Genomic DNA, 18202 nt, shown 5'->3' with positions numbered 1-18202 from the left:
AACACAACCGTTAGTCTATTGCGTAGCTCCGCTCGGGGGCCAGAGGAAAACTACACTCTTGAGAAAAAAAGGTCACGGATTCATTCCAAATCCATGTTTTTGGTGTCGCTTTACTTCACGCCGACCCCCTTAAGCGTATTCGGAAGCAAGCTGGCGTTTGACAAGGCGAAAATTGGAATGCTGAGGAAGCAGGAGAGAGAGAGAGAGAGAGAGAAAGGGTAACAAGACGTTCGCACCTGCTCTCACAGCCATGACAGCGCACACACCCCTCCTTGAGACAGCAGACATCTAGCAAGTGAATCTTCTGGGTCACATGATTACTGCATGTCTTTCACAGCCAGTGGGCTAATCCAGGATCAGGTTTTTACATTTTACATACTAATGAAGCGAGCTGCGAGAGCTGTGATGTGTTGATGCGAGTTGAGCCTGGATCAGCATTCTGGAAAAAGGGGGAGGTTCATCTTGGGACACAGAGCAGCTGCTGCTAAAGGCTTCCTGGAGGCTACGTAATACACCAGAAGGAGGAAAAACACTCTGGCCTTGTAAAAAAATGCACATAATGACCGAAACCTTTCCAAAAGATATGGGGATGTTACAAAATGAAACGAATAATTCGTACCCCTGTGGCAGTGCGAATTTTTTCACTGCACCATTAGCGCTTGTTCCTTCCCAACATGCAGACGAGCTCAACTGAAGCAGCGCTAATTAGGATAAAGCCTCGTATTATCTCTGGGTTTGGATTACATATTTCACACACGTCATGCCAAAACTAATAAGCAGGGAAGCATCAATAACAGTATGGTATTTTTTTTGGAAGAACCATTAGCACAAGCTTTTAGGATTTGTCGATATCCAGTGACCTGATTAGCAATGAGAGGCAGCATGGAAGACTTGGTGTGCTGCTAGCAATTAACACAGTTTATTTTTAAGTTTATAGTCGCTCCTGAGTGAGGGGAAGTCTGGTTAACTACAGCTTTGCCAGTTCCAAGTCCCTTCTGTCCCTTCGGTGAGGGTCGAGCCTCGATCACTTCCTTTCGGCGAGCACTGATCTGTTGCTCATATTATAGAAAGATGATATTCTCAAACAAAAGCTTGCTTCTTGCTATATTAAGCATCGTTAATAGTAAAAAAAAAAAAAAACATTGGTTTCCATGGCTCTGTCTCCTATTCAGTATTTTGACAACATACACTAAGCTTACATCACCTCGCATCATTCGATATCAGATGTTCGCATCAATTAGACTGGGAAATCTAATTACGGTATGTGATGCCATCAAGCTGCAGAATCAATCCATGAGTCATGACAAAAAAAAACCTACATACTTCAAACTATCACACAGCCGTTGGTATAAAACACACAGATACACACACACACACACAAAACCCCTAACTAGTTAAGTTAGGCAAGGGTGTGATCAGTACTTGTTAAGCACCAGCAGAAATTCGACAGACACTCGCACACAACTTCACACCAGAGCTGTAGAGCTGTCACCTGAGGAAAACTGCAGAGAGAGAGAGAGAGAGAGAGAGAGAGAGAGAGAGTGAGAATGACCGTGAGACAGAGAGACAGACAGTCTGAGAGACAAAAAGACAGAAAAAGAGTGAAAGAGAGACAGAGGGAGACAGAGTGAGTAAGAGAGACAGACAGAGAGACAGTAAGTGACAGAGTGACAGAGAGAAAGAGAGAGGAAAAGACAGAGTGAGTGAGAGAGAGAGGCAAAGACAGAGAGACAGAGTGAGTGAGAGAGAGAAAGTGAGAGGAAAAGACAGAGACAGAGTGAGTGAGAGAGAGAAAGAGAGAGGCAAAGACAGACAGAGTGAGTGAGAGAGAGAAAGAGAGAGGCAAAGACAGACAGAGTGAGTGAGAAAGAGAGAGGCAAAGACAGAGACAGAGTGAGTGAGAGAGAAAGAGAGAGGCAAAGACAGAGACAGAGTGAGTGAGAGAGAAAGAGAGAGGCAAAGACAGAGAGTGAGTGAGAGAGAGAAAGAGAGAGGCAAAGACAGACAGAGTGAGTGAGAAAGAGAGAGGCAAAGACAGAGACAGAGTGAGTGAGAGAGAAAGAGAGAGGCAAAGACAGAGACAGAGTGAGTGAGAGAGAAAGAGAGAGGCAAAGACAGAGACAGAGTGGGTGAGAGAGAAAGAGAGAGGCAAAGACAGAGAGACAGAGTGAGTGAGAGAGAAAGAGAGAGGCAAAGACAGAGACAGAGTGAGTGAGAGAGAAAGAGAGAGGCAAAGACAGAGTGAGTGAGAGAGAGAAAGAGAGAGGCAAAGACAGAGAGACAGAGTGGGTGAGAGAGGCAAAGACAGAGAGACAGAGTGAGTGAGAGAGAAAGAGAGAGGCAAAGACAGAGACAGAGTGAGTGAGAGAGAAAGAGAGAGGCAAAGACAGAGTGAGTGAGAGAGAGAAAGAGAGAGGCAAAGACAGAGAGACAGAGTGGGTGAGAGAGGCAAAGACAGAGAGACAGAGTGAGTGAGAGGAAAAGACAGACAGAGTGAGTGAGAGAGAGAAGGAGAGGCAAAGACAGAGAGACAGACAAAAACGGACAGAGAGAGAGACAGGAACTGAGTGAGTGACAGAGTGAGAGAGACAGAGACAGACAGAGAGAACAGAAGGAGAACATGTAACTGAGTTGGAACATGACCATGTGATGTCCAGTATGAAGCGAGTGCTTTTGTGAGTCAGGTCATTTTCATTCCCTCTACACGGAGGTGATGAATTAAAAATAAAGGCTCTCAGTAAGGTGTGGAGCTGCGACGAGCCGCCGGAAAAGCTTCAGTGCTCCACGGCACACACTCTACAAGTCTGGGAGTGAGACGGGGGGGATGAACGGCCTTCTCTAAAAATAGATACGCACTCAGCCTTCCGATTCTGAAGGTGTAATATAGCGGCTTGTGATAACGATATTTCAGAAAAAATACATTAACATTGAGAACACACGAACAGAAGTAATGGTAAAAATGATGGCTGATTGAATATTGTGGATTTTAATTGAAGAAAATGGCATTTGTCAAAGGAGCTTGCAATTTTCTCAAATTTACATCAGATTTGGGCCAGGATGTGACATCACTACACATTCCACCAACACCCTCTACAATTCATACATGAGAATGTTATTACATACGTGTTTTCACCACTAGTTTAAAAGAAGAACTAGTACTGGTACTACTATCATCAGTACTAGTATTACTAGCATGTGCACTTTTGGGTGCTTTGCCAAGTGACTCAAATAATTTACTCAAAGCATTCAGTGCCTCCTCATGACCTGTAGATGTGGGCGGAGTCAGATTTGTACCCATCGCTCCCAGTACGATAAAGGTGTTTCATCAAGAGAGGAGGAAGAGTGCGTTTGTTAATGGATGTCCACTAACAAGCAATCTGGACGTTGTCAAGCGGAGACTGCGAGCCAGACCTTCTCGTCCAACATCAGTGACTGACCTCACAGAAGCACTTCTAGAGTAATGGTCAAAAATTGCCATAAACACACTCCTAAAGCCTTCCCAGTAGAGTTGAAGCTGTACAGGATGGAACAACTCCATATTTTATTCATGTGCATGTAAAGGCAGACATCTCACAGATTTGACCTGGCTCACTCTCCGCTCTAATTCATCCCAAAGGTGTTCTATCAGGTTGAGGTCAGGACTCTGTGCAGGTCAGTCAAGTTCCACCACACCAAACTTACTCATCCATGTCTTTATGGTCCTTGCTTTATGCACTGGTGTGCAGTCATGTTGGAACCACAAAGTTGGGAGCATGAAATTGTCCAAAATGTCTTGGTATGTTGAAGCATTAAGAGTTCCTTTCACTGGAACTAAGGGGTCAAGCCCAACCCCTGAACACCACCAGAATTCAATGATTTGGAGGGGCGTCCCAAAACTTTTGGCAATATAGTGTATTTCAGGTAGAAGAAGAAAAAATATCAGCTCTTGGATTGGTGTAAAAGCAGGATTGATGTGAACAATAAAGTTGTCAGGTTCTGTTAGAGTCTCTGTGTGACCCACTAATACAACATTCAGCCTCTGGGTTTAAACGGCTCTAGGGTCGATCTGAGAAAGGCGTATAAATGGTTTTAAACCCCACAGTTAAGGTTTTATGGGGTTTTCAGGCTGCGTTTTATCACATTAAAAGCTTTTAATAGTGCCGCAACAATCTATTTGATCTATTTCCAAGATCGCTCTTTTTTCCCTCCTCATCCGTGATCCACAAGCAATCATGCATCCAGACGATCCACGTGTCGAACTCAGATCCACGCGTCCGACTCGGCACGGATCCGCGTGTCGCATAGAAATATCTCAGATGAAATAGTTTGAATTGATTCAATTACATTTAAAAAAAAAAAAAAAAAAATCCTTCTGTCCATCTTTCTTTCATTCGGTCCGTCTTTCTTTCCATCTTTCTCTTTCCATTTTTTTTTCTTTCTTTCTGTCCTTCTTTGTCCATCTTTCTTTCCTTCCTTCTTTGTGTTTGTCTGTATTTCTTTCCTTCTTTGTCTTTCTGTTCGTCTTTTTTCCTTCGGTCAGTCCTTCCGTCAGTCTTTCTTTCCTTCTGTCTGTCTTTGTCGGTCTCCCTTTCCTTCTGTCCATCTCTCTTTCCGTCTCCCTTTCTTTCTGTCCGTCTCTTCCCGTCTCTCTGTTCGTCTCTCTTTTCTTCTGTCCGTCTCTCTGTTCGTCTCTTTCCTTCTGTCCATCTCTCTTTCCTTCTGTCTGTCTTTCCTTCCTTGCTTCTATCAGTCTTTCTTTCCTTCTGTCTTCTGAACTTCTCTCTCTCTCCTCCAGCTATACACATTACTCCTGAGCTACCAGTCTTTCTTTCTTTCCTTCCGTCCGTCTTTCTTTGCTTCGGTCAGCTTTTCTTTCCTTTTGTCCTTTCTGATCTAATTAGCTGTTCAGGAGTATTAATAAGTCTTTGTACAAGTCAGTGCTCATTTCCACAATATCAGCCCATGCATGCTGCAGCATGTTATATTGATCCAGTTCCAGGTTATAAGCATGTGAGGGAGTAAAGCCTGATGAGGGCGCTCTTTTAGGAAGAATAATCGATGATGAAGTCGTGTGAGCTGATTATTTTCAGTTCAGCCTGTTCCCCCCCCCCTTCTTAAACATATTGATTTGTTAATGAATGACGTTTACGCTTCATAGCTGTTTAGTAAGAAAAGTCCGCAAGGCAAATTAAAGGGATTTATACTGACTGGACACTCCTATAAGGTGAGGGGGAATAAAACTGCTGCTGGTCCAGAGGACAGGAAATGAGTGTGTGTGAGTGTGTGTACATACGATGCATCAGAGACTCCAATCTCCTGTCCTGGCATGAGCCAAGTTATTCGTCAGTGCTACTTAAAAGATTTTGAGCGGGTCATACAAAGGCAATCCTTCCACTTTCACATTCCTGAAGACTGACACACACACAGCGCTAATTTACAAAGTAGGCAGATTTCTCCAGTGCTATGAATAAGCATGTCATCACTACTCTAGTCTCCTTATGAGGACAGGAAAAGTCTGGAAACGTTACAGCGCGTGTCGGTGCTTGCGAGGCCGTAATTGTAGTTGAATCATGTTTAAAAAAAATAAAAAAGTACTAATTTTTTCCATGCGTAAATTCCTTAAGTAATTGCGATGATTAATGATGATCAGGGTTTGCATTTGCACAGCCTTAGGGCTACATAAAGAGGACCAAGAGATTTCATCTAGTGCATCAAGACAGTTTTACAGAGACTCATGATTTCCCGCCTAAAATAAAATAAATAAATAAAGAGATCAAATCATACCTGTCAAAATATAAAAAAAAAATATATAAACTGATTAAAAAATATATATTGCACTGCTGTCTCTATAAATAACAGAGATTATCTAATAAGCACCATTTTCTCTTCCATCATCAATCGTATCCTGAGACGCTTGGCTTGGATTCTTTCAGTAATAGTTTATAATAGAGATTTTTTTATTTTTCCGTCTGAAGTGGGACAGGGTTCTGACGCTCTGCTAATAAATGACTTCAAATAACTTTTCCAATAACTGCACCTCTGACACACCTGATGTCTCTCCTCTCTCTTAAGGCTGAGTTTATACTTGCTGTTGGATCCGTCCTCGGGAATGAAAGCGCTGCATACCAGCACACAGCGAGGAGGAGGAGGAGGAGGAGGAGGAACAGAACAGCACGGGTCTGAAGACTGGAAGAACATCATGTCTTAAATCTCATGTGTGTACTATCCTGGACCTTTACTGAGGACTGAGTATTATTTATTAATATTTTTATTATTATTATGGATTAATTATTTCCTGTCACAGGCTCATGGATAATTAAGTACTTTAAAGTTGAAAGTCAGAGTATTCAGTGTCTTTCTTTCCTTCTACCTGTCTGTATTTCTTTCTTTCCTTTTGTCTGTCTGTCCATCTTTCGTGCCTTCTGTGTCTGTCTGTCTGTCTTTCATCCTTAGTTAGTCTTTCCTTCTGCCCTTCTTTCTTTCCTTCTGTCCATCTTCCGCTCGTTCTGTCCATCTTTGTCTCTTTCTTTCCTTCTGTCCATCTTTCTTTGTCTAATCGTCCGTCTGTCTTTTCTTTTGTCCATCTTTGTCTGTTCATCTTTCTTTCCGTCCGTCCTTCTTTCCGTCCGTCCTTCTTTCCGTCCGTCCTTCTTTCCGTCCGTCTTTCCTCCCGTCCGTCCTTCTTTCCGTCCGTCTTTCCTCCCGTCCGTCTTTCCTCCCGTCCGTCCTTCTTTCCGTCCGTCTTTCCTCCCGTCCGTCCTTCTTTCCGTCCTTCTTTCCTCCCGTCCGTCTTTCCGTCCGTCCGTCCGTCCGTCCTTCTTTCCGTCCGTCCGTCCGTCCTTCTTTCCGTCCGTCCTTCTTTCCGTCCGTCCGTCCGTCCTTCTTTCCGTCCGTCCTTCTTTCCGTCTTTCCGTCCTTCTTTCCGTCCGTCTTTCCTTACTCCTGATTGTCTGTGTCTTTCCGTCTGTCTGTCTGTGTCTTTCCGTCCGTCCGTCTGTGTCTTTCCGTCCGTCCGTCTGTCTGTCTGTGTCTTTCCGTCCGTCCGTCCGTCTGTCTGTGTCTTTCCGTCCGTCCGTCCGTCTGTCTGTGTCTTTCCGTCCGTCCGTCCGTCTGTCTGTGTCTTTCCGTCCGTCCGTCTGTCTGTCTGTCCTTCCGCCCGTCTGTCTGTCTGTCTTTCCGTCCGTCTGTCTGTCTGTCTGTCTTTCCGTCCGTCTGTCTGTCTGTGTCTTTCCGTCCGTCTGTCTGTCCGTCTTTCCGCCCGTCTGTCTGTCTGTCCGTCTTTCCGCCCGTCTGTCTGTCTGTCCGTCTTTCCGCCCGTCTGTCTGTCTGTCCGTCTTTCCGCCCGTCTGTCTGTCTGTCCGTCTGTCTGTCCGTCTTTCCTTCCGTCTGTCTGTCTGTCCGTCTTTCCTTCCGTCTGTCTGTGTCTGTCTTTCCTTCCGTCTGTCTGTGTCTGTCTTTCCTTCCGTCTGTCTGTCTGTCTTTCCTTCCGTCTGTCTGTCTGTCTGTCCTTCCGTCTGTCTGTCTGTCTGTCCTTCCGTCTGTCTTTCCTTCCGTCTGTCTGTCTGTCTGTCTGTCCTTCTGACTTTTTCTTTTCTTCCGTCTGTCTGTCTCTTTCCCTCTGTTTGTCTGTCCTTCCGTCTGTCTTTCCTTCCGTCTGTCTGTCTGTCTTTCCTTCTGACTTTTTCTTTTCTTCCGTCTGTCTGTCTCTTTCCCTCTGTTTGTCTTTCCATCTGTCTGTCTCTTTCTTTCCCTCTGTCTGTCTTTCCTTCCGTCTGTCTTTCCTTCTGACTTTTTCTTTTCTTCTGTCTCTTTCTTTCCGTCTGTCTGTCTTTCCTTCCGTCTGTCTGTTACTTACAGACTTACTTAGTTACTGTTCTCTCTCCTTACTTCTGACTTTCTATCTTTTCTTCTGACCGTCTTTCCTTCCGTCTTTTTCTTCATTTCTGTCTGTCTTTCCTTCCTTCTGTCTGTCTTTTTTTTAACTTCTTTTTCTCTCTCTCTTTCCTTCAACTACACACACTCCTCCTGAGCTACCAGTGATCCTGACCCTGATCCTCTGTTTTCTGGAACTGCTGCCTCCATCCTGCTGCCCTACTTCTTGTTGGAGTCTCAGCACATGGAAACCAGTGGCTGCTGCTGAAGATGGCCTCACCTGGACAGCTTAAAGATACATTAGATGACTGTAGGTGTACCACTTAACCATGAAGAGGGCTCGGGACTACAGCTGCTACAGTTTAGCACTCGAGTCTCTATGAGTGATCAGCTGATAACTTCAATAACTGAAATTATTGAAAGCACTATCCGGTGTCATGCAGATGAGAATAGTTTCTCTTTTGAGTCTGGTTCCTCTCAATGTTTCTTCCTCATGATGTCTCAGAGTTTTTCCCGGTCATGAGATATGAAAAATTGCTCTTTTTCCTTACAACCTGTCTATAACTCACATGAAACTAGTATCTTTAGCTTCAGTAAAGTATACCAATTTTATTGTTATCCAGTTTTACCATTGTGGGCGTCGGCCATTTTGAATTGTGAAGCTGTAGTTTACGAACGCATCAGAGTATAGTTACAAAACCCAGAAAGCGTCATTGTCTTGATGCTTACAAATAATATACGATATCTGTTATACATGCATTTAAAGTTCTTAAAGAGCTTGAACCCTGATAATTGCTGCTTGCAGCTCTGAAGTTAATAAGACAAAACAGCAGCTCGTCATATTCCCGAGTAACGACGTCACGCACCAAAATAGGACAAATATGTTCAGCGCTCAGTTCAGCGAACAAAAGGAAATATCAGCTGCAGTGCAGAGAAAAGTTCCACCACTACTGCAGAACAGACAGACTCCCTACAGCCTCCTTTCTGCCTCCTGCTCTCTCGCCCCAGACGCATCGCTGCTTCCTTGAAGGATCTGTCCGGTTCGATACGGAGGATTTCCGGCATGCTTTCCTGCTTGGCCTTAAAAAGGAGAGATTGATGGATGAGGAAGCAGCTGTGTGAGCTATTCACTATGACCCTGATGGAAAAGAAGCAGTTTAGTGAAGATTAATGAATCCGACGACTACTGCAACATCTGTACAGGATCACCTCTGTACGAGAGCACCAACATCGCTCTTTCTAACAGCTGTGTCATCATCAAGAGCACTGACGCATCGAGCTGTAGAGAGGCATTAGTCAACTGTTGCCTGTTTTGTGAAACCAAAGGAAGTGAAATAGTGCTTAAGAATGAACGATGAATGTTTCTTGAAGCGACGCTGGATGAATTTACAAAAGCACAAAACCCAGAACTTCACTGCTAATATAAAATACAGTCTCTGTGCAATTTAAACAATTCATAAACTAAACTAAATTTAACTGCATGTAGTAAACATGGAGGTTGATTGCTAGTAGCAGCAGCAGTAGCAACAGTAACGTGAGCGCCATTGTTCACATAGTTATACACCGATCAGGCATTCTGACCACTGAGAGGTTACGTGAATAACACTGATGATCTCATCATGGCACCTGTTAGTGGGTGGGATATATTAGGCAGCAAGTGAACATTTTGTCCTCAAAGTTGATGTGTCAGAAGCAGGAAAAATGGGCAAGTGTAAGGATTTAAGCGAGTTTGACAAGGACCAAATTGTGATGGCTAGACGACTGGACCAGAGCATCTCCAAAACTGCAGCTCTTGTGGGGTGTTCCCGGTCTGCAGTGGTCAGTATCAAAAGTGGTCCAAAAGTGGTCCAAGGAAGGAACAGTGGTGAACCGGTGACAGGGTCATGAGCGGTCAAGACTCACTGATGCATGTGGGGAACGAAGGCTGGCCCGTGTGATCCGATCCAACAGATGAGCTACTGTTGCTCAAATTGCTGAAGAAGTTTCTGATAGAAAGGTGTCAGAATACACAGTGCATGATGGGTTACAGGGGTGTTTTGCCAGCAAAAGGGGGACCAACACAATATTAGTCAGGTAATGTTATGCCTGATCTGGTGATGTTATTAATTAAAAGCAACATCAACTGGTGGTTAACATCAAACCAGTACATTTGTGTGGAACTGTAACCGATTTCATGCTTCGACAAGCTCCATTTCTTTTCAGCGCTTTCGGCCATCTTTGTGATTGTTATCATGAACTGCATCTCAAATCACTTAAAAGTATCTACAAGAAGCTAGAAGAATGGAATGTAACCCAGAGCTTACAGCGAGCGACGTGAGATTTTTAAAATTCTAAAACAAAATAGTCTGATGTAGTGCTTAAGTGTTTGATTTGAGACTAGCTATAGACAAAAGTATTATACTGGTCTAATATTTCTGTCTGTCTGGTGTAATAATATGTCTTTGGAATAATATCATCATCATAAGCTGACGACCCACCTTTGTCTTCACATTTACACTCTTCACTCCCCATCGTCTTTTAGATTAAACGTGATTCCTCCAATCGGGTTGAGAAACGCGTAGCCTGGATGTGCCGTGACGCTGACCTCACGCTGACCAGACTACATGATCCATTGGCCATAAGAATCTGTTCACTTGAATATCTCATAAGTTTAACGTCGTTACTGAGAACAGACCGACTTTGGAGAGCTTCCTGTTTGGCAGCACAACACCACCTCACCTAGCATAAAAATTCAGAACTGGTCAGACCAGCATTGAGTGTGAAAATCCCTGATAGGAGGGCTGAGGGAATGAAACTAGAAGTTCATTCATTCTACTCAAAAGGAAGCTTTTACTAAACAGGGTGCGAGAATTAACTTGATTTAGTTGTTGTTGTTTTTTAAAACCACGACAACGTGCTGCGTTATTCATTTCTTTGTGAACCTCTCTGAGCGGCTTACATCACTTCACTTCCTGTGCGAGCATGAATAAGTAAGGCAGGGGACAAAGAACACTGAGCATCGACTGAGCCGAGTCATGTGAGGGGTCAGAGTACACACCCACGCGTTAACATGCACACACACACACGCCGTCAGCGTTTCTGCTTCAACGCCACTGGATTTTTAGGTCTAAAGTTACTACTTCACCTGTGGCATTTGCAATAGAAAAAAAAAAAAGATCAGGAGGTTAAGAAGCAGTCACACACACACCAAAACCAGCACAACTTACCCCTCATGGATTTATGTACAGTAGTAGTTTGCATTAAGAACAATCCACCGAAAGATGTATATAGGAAATGTACTCTCACGCCACATAAGATCTAAAAAAAAAAATAGCATGTCTGAACACGCGCTGGCTTGAAATGTAGCAGCAGGCGTCTCGCACACACCTCCGGCTAAGCCACACCTAGTTTAAGACGACTCGCTTAAAGAGGCATGGATTAAATAAGGAATTTAAAGAGAGAGAATGTGTGTATCCTATACACACATACACTGTCCAGCTATAACATTAATACCACCAACAGGTGAAGTGAAGCTCATACATTATCTTGTTTCAGTGGCACTTGTCAAAGGGTGGGATATATTAGGCAGCAAGTAAACAGTCAGTTCTTGAAGGAGAAATGGGTAAGTGTAACTTTGACGCGGGCTAGACAGATAGACGACTGGGTCAGAGTTTCTCCAAAGCACCAAACAAAAGTGACCCAGTGAAGGACAAACCGGTGACAGGGTCATGGGCGCCCAAGACTCACTGATGCGTGTGGTTAGTGAAGGCTAGCCCATCTGCTCTGATCCCACTGTAGCACAAATTGCTGAAAAGGTTAATGCTGGCTCTGACAGAAAGGTGTCAGGACACACAGCGCTTCACAGCTTGCTGAGTATGAGGCTGTGTAGATACAGACTGATCAGAGTGCTCACGCTGCCCCTAGTCAGTCAAAAGCACACAGATTGGGCATCAGAACTGGAACATGGAGATGTGAGACGTGGCCTGGTTCTAATCAACCACATTTTCGTTTACATCATATGGGCGACTGTGTGTGTGTCGCTTACCTAGGGATGACATGGCACCAGGACGCACTATGTTAAGAAGGCTGATGCTCTGGGCAATGTTCTGGTTCGTGTGAATGTTACTTACCTACCTCAAGCTGACAGTCAGAGATTACGCAGACTGGCACAACAAATAAATAAAAACATCCAGTGAGCGATGAAAGAGGTCAATGAAGGATGGCCAGAGTGGTTTGATAGGACAGAAAAGCTACAGTAACTCTCTACAATTGTGGTGAGCAGAAAAGCATCTCGCAACACATCGAACCTTACCACAACAGCAGATCGCTTCCACGTCCACTTCTGTCAGACAAGAACAGGGATCTGCAGCTCCCCTGGGAACAGATTCACCCAAACTGGACAGTCGAAGGCACCGGAACGACTCTTTCTAGTAGACAAGAAAGGCTACAGTAGTTCAAAAGAACCACTCTTTACAAGCAGGGTGAGCAGAAAAACATCAGATCAGGTTCCTCTCAGAAAAGAACAGGAATCTGATGGTACAGGATCACTGTAACCGGACAGCTGGTCTTCCTCAATCTCTTTGTAGATGTGCTGTGTGTCCTGAGAAGTATTTCTGTTCGGCATGACTATAGCGTTGCACCATTCTGTGTAAGCCATGAAGATAGTCGAGAGAAAATCCCAGGAGATCTGGAGTTTCTGAAATACTCAAAACACTCCTAGCAATGTCAACCCTGTCACCGAGATCACTTTTCCTCCCCCATTCTGATGATCGACAGGAAGATTAACTGAAGCTCATGACCTGTACGTGCATGATTTTATACACCATGATGCGGTCACATGATGACATGAATGCTCAGGTGTACGAGTGTCTATTACTACACATATCACGCATCAAGAAATGTCTTCAAGTATCTACGGTGGCCGAGGAGTGCAAAACAAAATAACAAATCAAATCCAGAAACACAACGACGATTTAGACAAACCAGAAAAAAGGTAGGTATAGTTTGCGAATGGAATTCTTACCGCTGATTGGACGAGACATCCGTCACTCAGGATATACAAGAAGTACAGCAGGCTGCGGCAGTATCCTTCCTCAAAGTAGCATTGAATGAACATTTTCTTATAAATATGTTTATTTTCTTTCTAAGATTTTTAGTTGCACTAAAAATGAAAACAATGCTTTAAAGTGAATGCAGAACTCCAGACATGTATAAGAAATAGTTAGATACACTAAAATTTCCTACTTCTTGTGAATCCCGAGTGACAGAGGTCTCGTCCAATCAGAGGGAAGAATTCCAGTCGCAAATGATACCCATCTTTTCCGGTTTGTCAGAATTGCCCTAGTGTTATTGGATTTGTTATTTTGTTTTGCACTTCACAGCCGCCGTAAATAACCCATGCCCCCACCCCACCCCCCAACTCCACCTCCACCCACCAGATTCTCCTACATCCTTGGTTTGTTACCAAAATTTTAACTTTTATCTTTAAGATGCAGAAAAACTTGAAAAGCATCCACGGCTCCACACTTCATTTTCTCAGCAAACACGGTTCATCCTCAGGGTGGATTTTTACTCCTTCCAAGTGTGAACACTCGAGACACTTATACCCACTCAAGAGTGTAAAGTATGTGATTTAGGACAGCTGGAGCCTTTTTTTAAGGTCTGGTAATGTTGATCTCTCGCTCTAACACGATAAAGACGAGTTCAGGTAGTGCATCACACGCTACCTACTACCATATGTGAGCTCAATATGTTTTCTCTTTTTACCAGATCATGATCATCTGTTCAAGTGTCATTTTCAGCAAAACACACACACACACACACACAGCCGTGTATCAGGGCCTGAAATTAGCATCGTATTACTTACCTAATAAAATACATCAGGCGCCATATATAACTTTTTTATTGGCTTTTTTGAAGCAGTTTCGTGTGAATGGTGTCACTGCTATACATCTGGATCCAATCAGACATCTGTTGCTAAGGCATGTTTGCTTACAGGTAACCAATGGGCTGTCCACAGAGGCGCATGAGCCGCTCAAGGATCTGTGAATAAGTTCAGTCTTATAGACGCTTATGTACATCACAATGTTAAACAGGCTACAATAAACTCAAACACAGCCACTCTTTACAATCAGCAGAACAAACATCATGAGGTGGATGAGCTACAACAGCTGAAGTTAGTCTTCTCAGACATTGAGGCTACAATGAACAGCAAAACTGGAGGGTTGTAGATTGCAAGAAACCCTAGTAGATAACAACCACATATTGGATCTGCAATTCTAAACTAAGGATCTCCCCTGATCTGCTTTATACAGAAATGCATTTCCGGTGGAAATGTGAAATGTTTAGACCCGCTAATCGAAGGCAGCAGCTTTGGCAGCCGTTCCTCCTTTCCGCACACATTAGAGCTGAGAAAGCTTGCTGATCTGCTGACGACCCGCGCCAGCCGGCACCCGACGCCGTATCGGAGGAGGCTGATTGAGGCGTAATAAAGATCGGTGGGATTTCTGCATTATTCCAAGCCACGTGCGGAGTTCTGCCTGCACTACATCTCTGTCAGGCATGCGAAACAGAGCAGGGCAGCGTTTCCACTCTACTTCAACTGCAAATTATAATCAAGCCTTTAAACGTAGAGACTGTGGACATGTAATGTGCCGATTAGAATCACTCGGGGGAAGATGGTGACCAGGATGAAGTACGGCCCCATACTGCAATAGCCGTTATTAGAGTCGGGTAAAAATTGTGAGGCTTTAATCGTGTCCGATTTCTTGCGTATAAGGCTCGGGCTATGCGGCTAGCAGCTAACAATCTGCCTTATAGTTACATAAATAATGGTAATTGACCACAACTTTTTTTTTTTTTAAACACACTCATCAGCTTTGTTACAGTACATTTTCAATTACTCCACTTAAGCCGTTTATATACTGCTAGCTGATAACAGAAGCAGAAATTGTTCTACTGTGTTAAACTTTTCTACACATTTATTAAGCAAAAATATTAGCACCCCGGCCTTCCAAGTAATGTGTACAAATGCTCAAGATTCTTCTCAGTCAGAAGTTCAGCCGAAATTCAAACCTATGCGTCATTTCGATATAAAACTTGTTCAGACACCCAAAACTGAAACTGAGAACCGACACCCAATTCCCAAATCTGCTGTAATTACAAAACACTTCACTCAGAGCCTGGAAATCAAACAGCTGCAGAACATGTCTCATGTACCCTGCCAACTATGTTAATAATAGGGCCCTAGGACAGGATCTGAAGGTCAGTTGGGACAAAGCCAGTGACTCAATTCAGTGACCTGTTCTTCCTAAAATGCATGACACACACACAATGACATGATGAAGACAGAAAGTCTCACACAGCTCATCCGACGAGGTGATGAGCAACGAGAGAAGAAGAAGAAGAAGAAGAAGAAGAAGAAGAAGAAGAAGAGAAAAAGCTCAAGACACTCTGGCACATTCCCCTCCCCACACACAGCATTTAAAATGTAAAATCAATTATTTCTACATTTCCTAATCCACATTATAGCTGCAGCTCTGCTTTAGTGCAGTAGAGTACATCACTACACAGCCAATCCCCACTCTCTCCAAGCAACCGGACACCAGTCAGAAAGTCCCCGAGGAGCCCGAGCTGTTATCCTGCACCAGACCGATCTGTGAATATGCATCAGGGGTGTGTGTGTTATACCGTTTGTTATTATCGATAATGTTTGAGGCACGGTAACACTCATATTATAGAATGCAAATGCAAAATGAGATGATATCTCAGAGAATTCTCTCAGAGGGATTCTAGATAAATATATCAGACACAGGCAGTGGCTTTGGCCTGATTCCCATGGGGAACACCAATTCATGTCAATATACTGCATTACCTTTTGCACAGAAGCAGTTCTGACAGCAGATTTTCGTCATCGATCTACACCAAGTTGGGCAAAATAAAGAAACCTCTTGACTGGAACATGAGTCAGTGTTCACTCATACTGGGTGTGTTAAATATTGCGATACTTATGCATCTAGGACTGATTACCTGGCATTAACCCCTTCACATCCACCTCAGGTGATTTCATTATGAGAAAGATCAAGCCGTCTTACACCCCGCGTCCTCACATGTCTCTTATGCCATCAGTGACTCTTCATGACCGGAAGTATCTCAAACGTTTTCGCACCTGATGCAAACGTTAACCCTGATCTCTCAAGCACTCAAATGTTAACCCTGTGTATGAACATGACCACACAAGCTCCCGGATCTTCACCAGCATCAACGGACGCTTCAACAACTTTCCAGCCTGGACAAGGCTCTGCGTCCGATCGGTTCAGATCAGATCAGAAGTGATGTGACTCGCCAGATCTCAGATCGGACACTGCTTTGCTTAAACGGTGGAGATTTGGGTCATCTCAGTCGTTTTTGCCTTGAATTCAAGGACAGTTTTTCTAAGGATGACAGAACAGATAAGGAACATTCACGTGGAGTCCAAGACATTTAACACACCCAAAAAGACGCAGTTCCAGTGTCTGGTTTTCTTCAAGCTGACTTGACCTAAACCTTAACAATCGAAAAGTCTCCAGTTTGAACAAGACATGAGGAAAGAGCTGATAGTGAAGCAGAGGGGGAGATTTTTGGGGAAATTTGTGATTATACTTACTGCTGACTTTCATGTTGCCGAAGGCTGAAGGCTGCGGCACGGCGGGTTTGCAGCTTTCTGCAAAAGACGTGGTTCTGGGCCGACCAGACATCTTTTAACCAAATCTTCCTTTTGTTTTTCTCTCTTTTCTTCTTCCTTGATCGTCTTTCCTAAGGATGCTTCAATTCTTTAAGGAGAAACGAAACTCTCTTAATCAGTGCAGTGACTGCGCCTTGTCCTCTTTCACGGTTCTGTGCTGGTCAGCTAAATTCCTCCGGCTGTCTGTGGAGAGCTGGACGGATTTTTCTTTTTCTTTTTCTTACAGCTTATATGTGTATATTTAACCGAAAAGCAAACAAGCAAAAGAAGAAATAAAATGGTCTAACAATGAAGCTGTAGACGAGAAAATTCAACAGAAAAAACGTCTTGACCGTATTAGCGAGTTAGCTAGCTAGCTAGCTAGCTAGCGGCAGCGAGCTATACAAGTAAATTATGGAGGCTGGTAAAATGGAGCTAAAAAAATAATGAGGAATTAAGCAAAGAAAGAAAAAAACAAACGTAGCTTCTTCTCGAGCTCGACGTTAAATCAGCTAACTATGTTCTCCGAATGAAGCTAGCTAGCTGTGCTAAAACCGACTCGCTCCATGCTCCATCCACTGGCCATGGCGGCTGTCTGATTCAGCTTTGCCCAGCATTCAGAAATAAAACATGGAAAATAGCAGGGCACGGAATAAAAACTGTTCATAGACGGATCCCGACTTTCAACATCCATAAACGTTGCGATGAACTCCAGTCAACGTGGATGACTGAGGGAATCTTCAGATTAAAGCAGGCCAGTTACTGTATTATTTAAAAAAATCTACTAATAGACGCTCTGCGCTGAATCCTGCCTTTCCGTTCCCTCTCTCCTTTCCGTTCCCTCTCTCCTTTCCGTTCCCTCTCTCCTCTCCTCCTCTCTCTTTCTCCGCCCGTAAAAGGTTCCTAACGCCGTTTGCGTAAGGGTTTGCCTATTTCTACACGGAGGAGCGCGCGCCTTACGCAAAGTTACCGTTACGGGAATCGTGGCGTTGTGTGCACGCGCACGCCAGGCGCGCAGACCAATCGTAAATGGGAGTGGGCGGGGTCAACACCGGTCTGGTGTGTGTGTGTGTGTGTGTGTGTGTGTGTGTGCGCTCTGAGGCTAAAATTCGACCTCTAGTGTTGAGGTGAAGCGAAAAGAAGGCGGCGGTGTTGCGGCAAAGCTCGTGGAAAACTAGCATAAATAAATAAATACATAAACGTGTGAAAGTTATTGCCGGGTTATTAAAGTGTATTATTCGTCATGGCTGTACATGTTCATTCTTTGTGTATTGTTTTACACAAAGTGTCTCGAGCTCGTGAGTTTGCCTGAAAGTGATGAAGTGAATGAGGGGGTAAAAGAAAGGGGGGGGGGGGTATTTACTACATTCTGTGTATTTTAGTTGTAAAAAATAGTTATTTGTTTTATTTATTAAGCAGTTCTTTGTAAAGGGTTATTAAGTGGTGTAGTGCGAAGTATTGCCAGCTCCAGAGCTCCCAGTAACTTTGGGTTAGTGTGTGTGGAGAGTTTTATATGGCATCCATGTGGGTTTCCTCTGGGTTTACTGTGTGTGTGTGTGTGTGTGTGTGTGTCACCTCCAGGATAGGCTTCAGATTCACCATGACCCTGAGCCAGGATAAAACGATAACATGGCTTGACTTACTACATTTCTTTAAGAGAAAACGTCAATA

At 43.9% G+C, this 18202-nt stretch overlaps 1 protein-coding gene across 8 annotated transcripts in view; it reads right to left on the bottom strand.

The window, feature by feature from the left end:
- gsk3bb (glycogen synthase kinase 3 beta, genome duplicate b) overlaps window positions 1–17500 on the bottom strand; it is a 36110-nt gene extending 18610 nt beyond the window's left edge. Inside the window, exon 1 of one of the 8 annotated variants that reach the window (XR_009203647.1) lies at window positions 237–10302. Coding sequence is in view for 7 of the 8 variants with exons in the window: in XM_058380128.1 (XP_058236111.1) it covers window positions 16475–16565 (91 nt within the window). In the remaining variant the exon portion in view is untranslated. Of the gene's footprint in view, window positions 1–236; window positions 10303–10328; window positions 10969–11057; window positions 11865–16474 lie in introns of those variants that run through there. The other 7 variants (XM_058380128.1, XM_058380123.1, XM_058380130.1 and 4 more) reach the window with 7 other exon arrangements.
- Between the last annotated feature and the right edge of the window lie 702 nt (window positions 17501–18202).

This window comes from Hemibagrus wyckioides, linkage group LG26 (assembly GCF_019097595.1).
Source record: "Hemibagrus wyckioides isolate EC202008001 linkage group LG26, SWU_Hwy_1.0, whole genome shotgun sequence".
Classification (NCBI taxonomy): Eukaryota; Metazoa; Chordata; class Actinopteri; order Siluriformes; family Bagridae; genus Hemibagrus; species Hemibagrus wyckioides.
The sequence above is the reverse complement of the archived record's forward strand: the minus strand, read 5'-3'. Positions and strand labels throughout refer to the sequence as shown.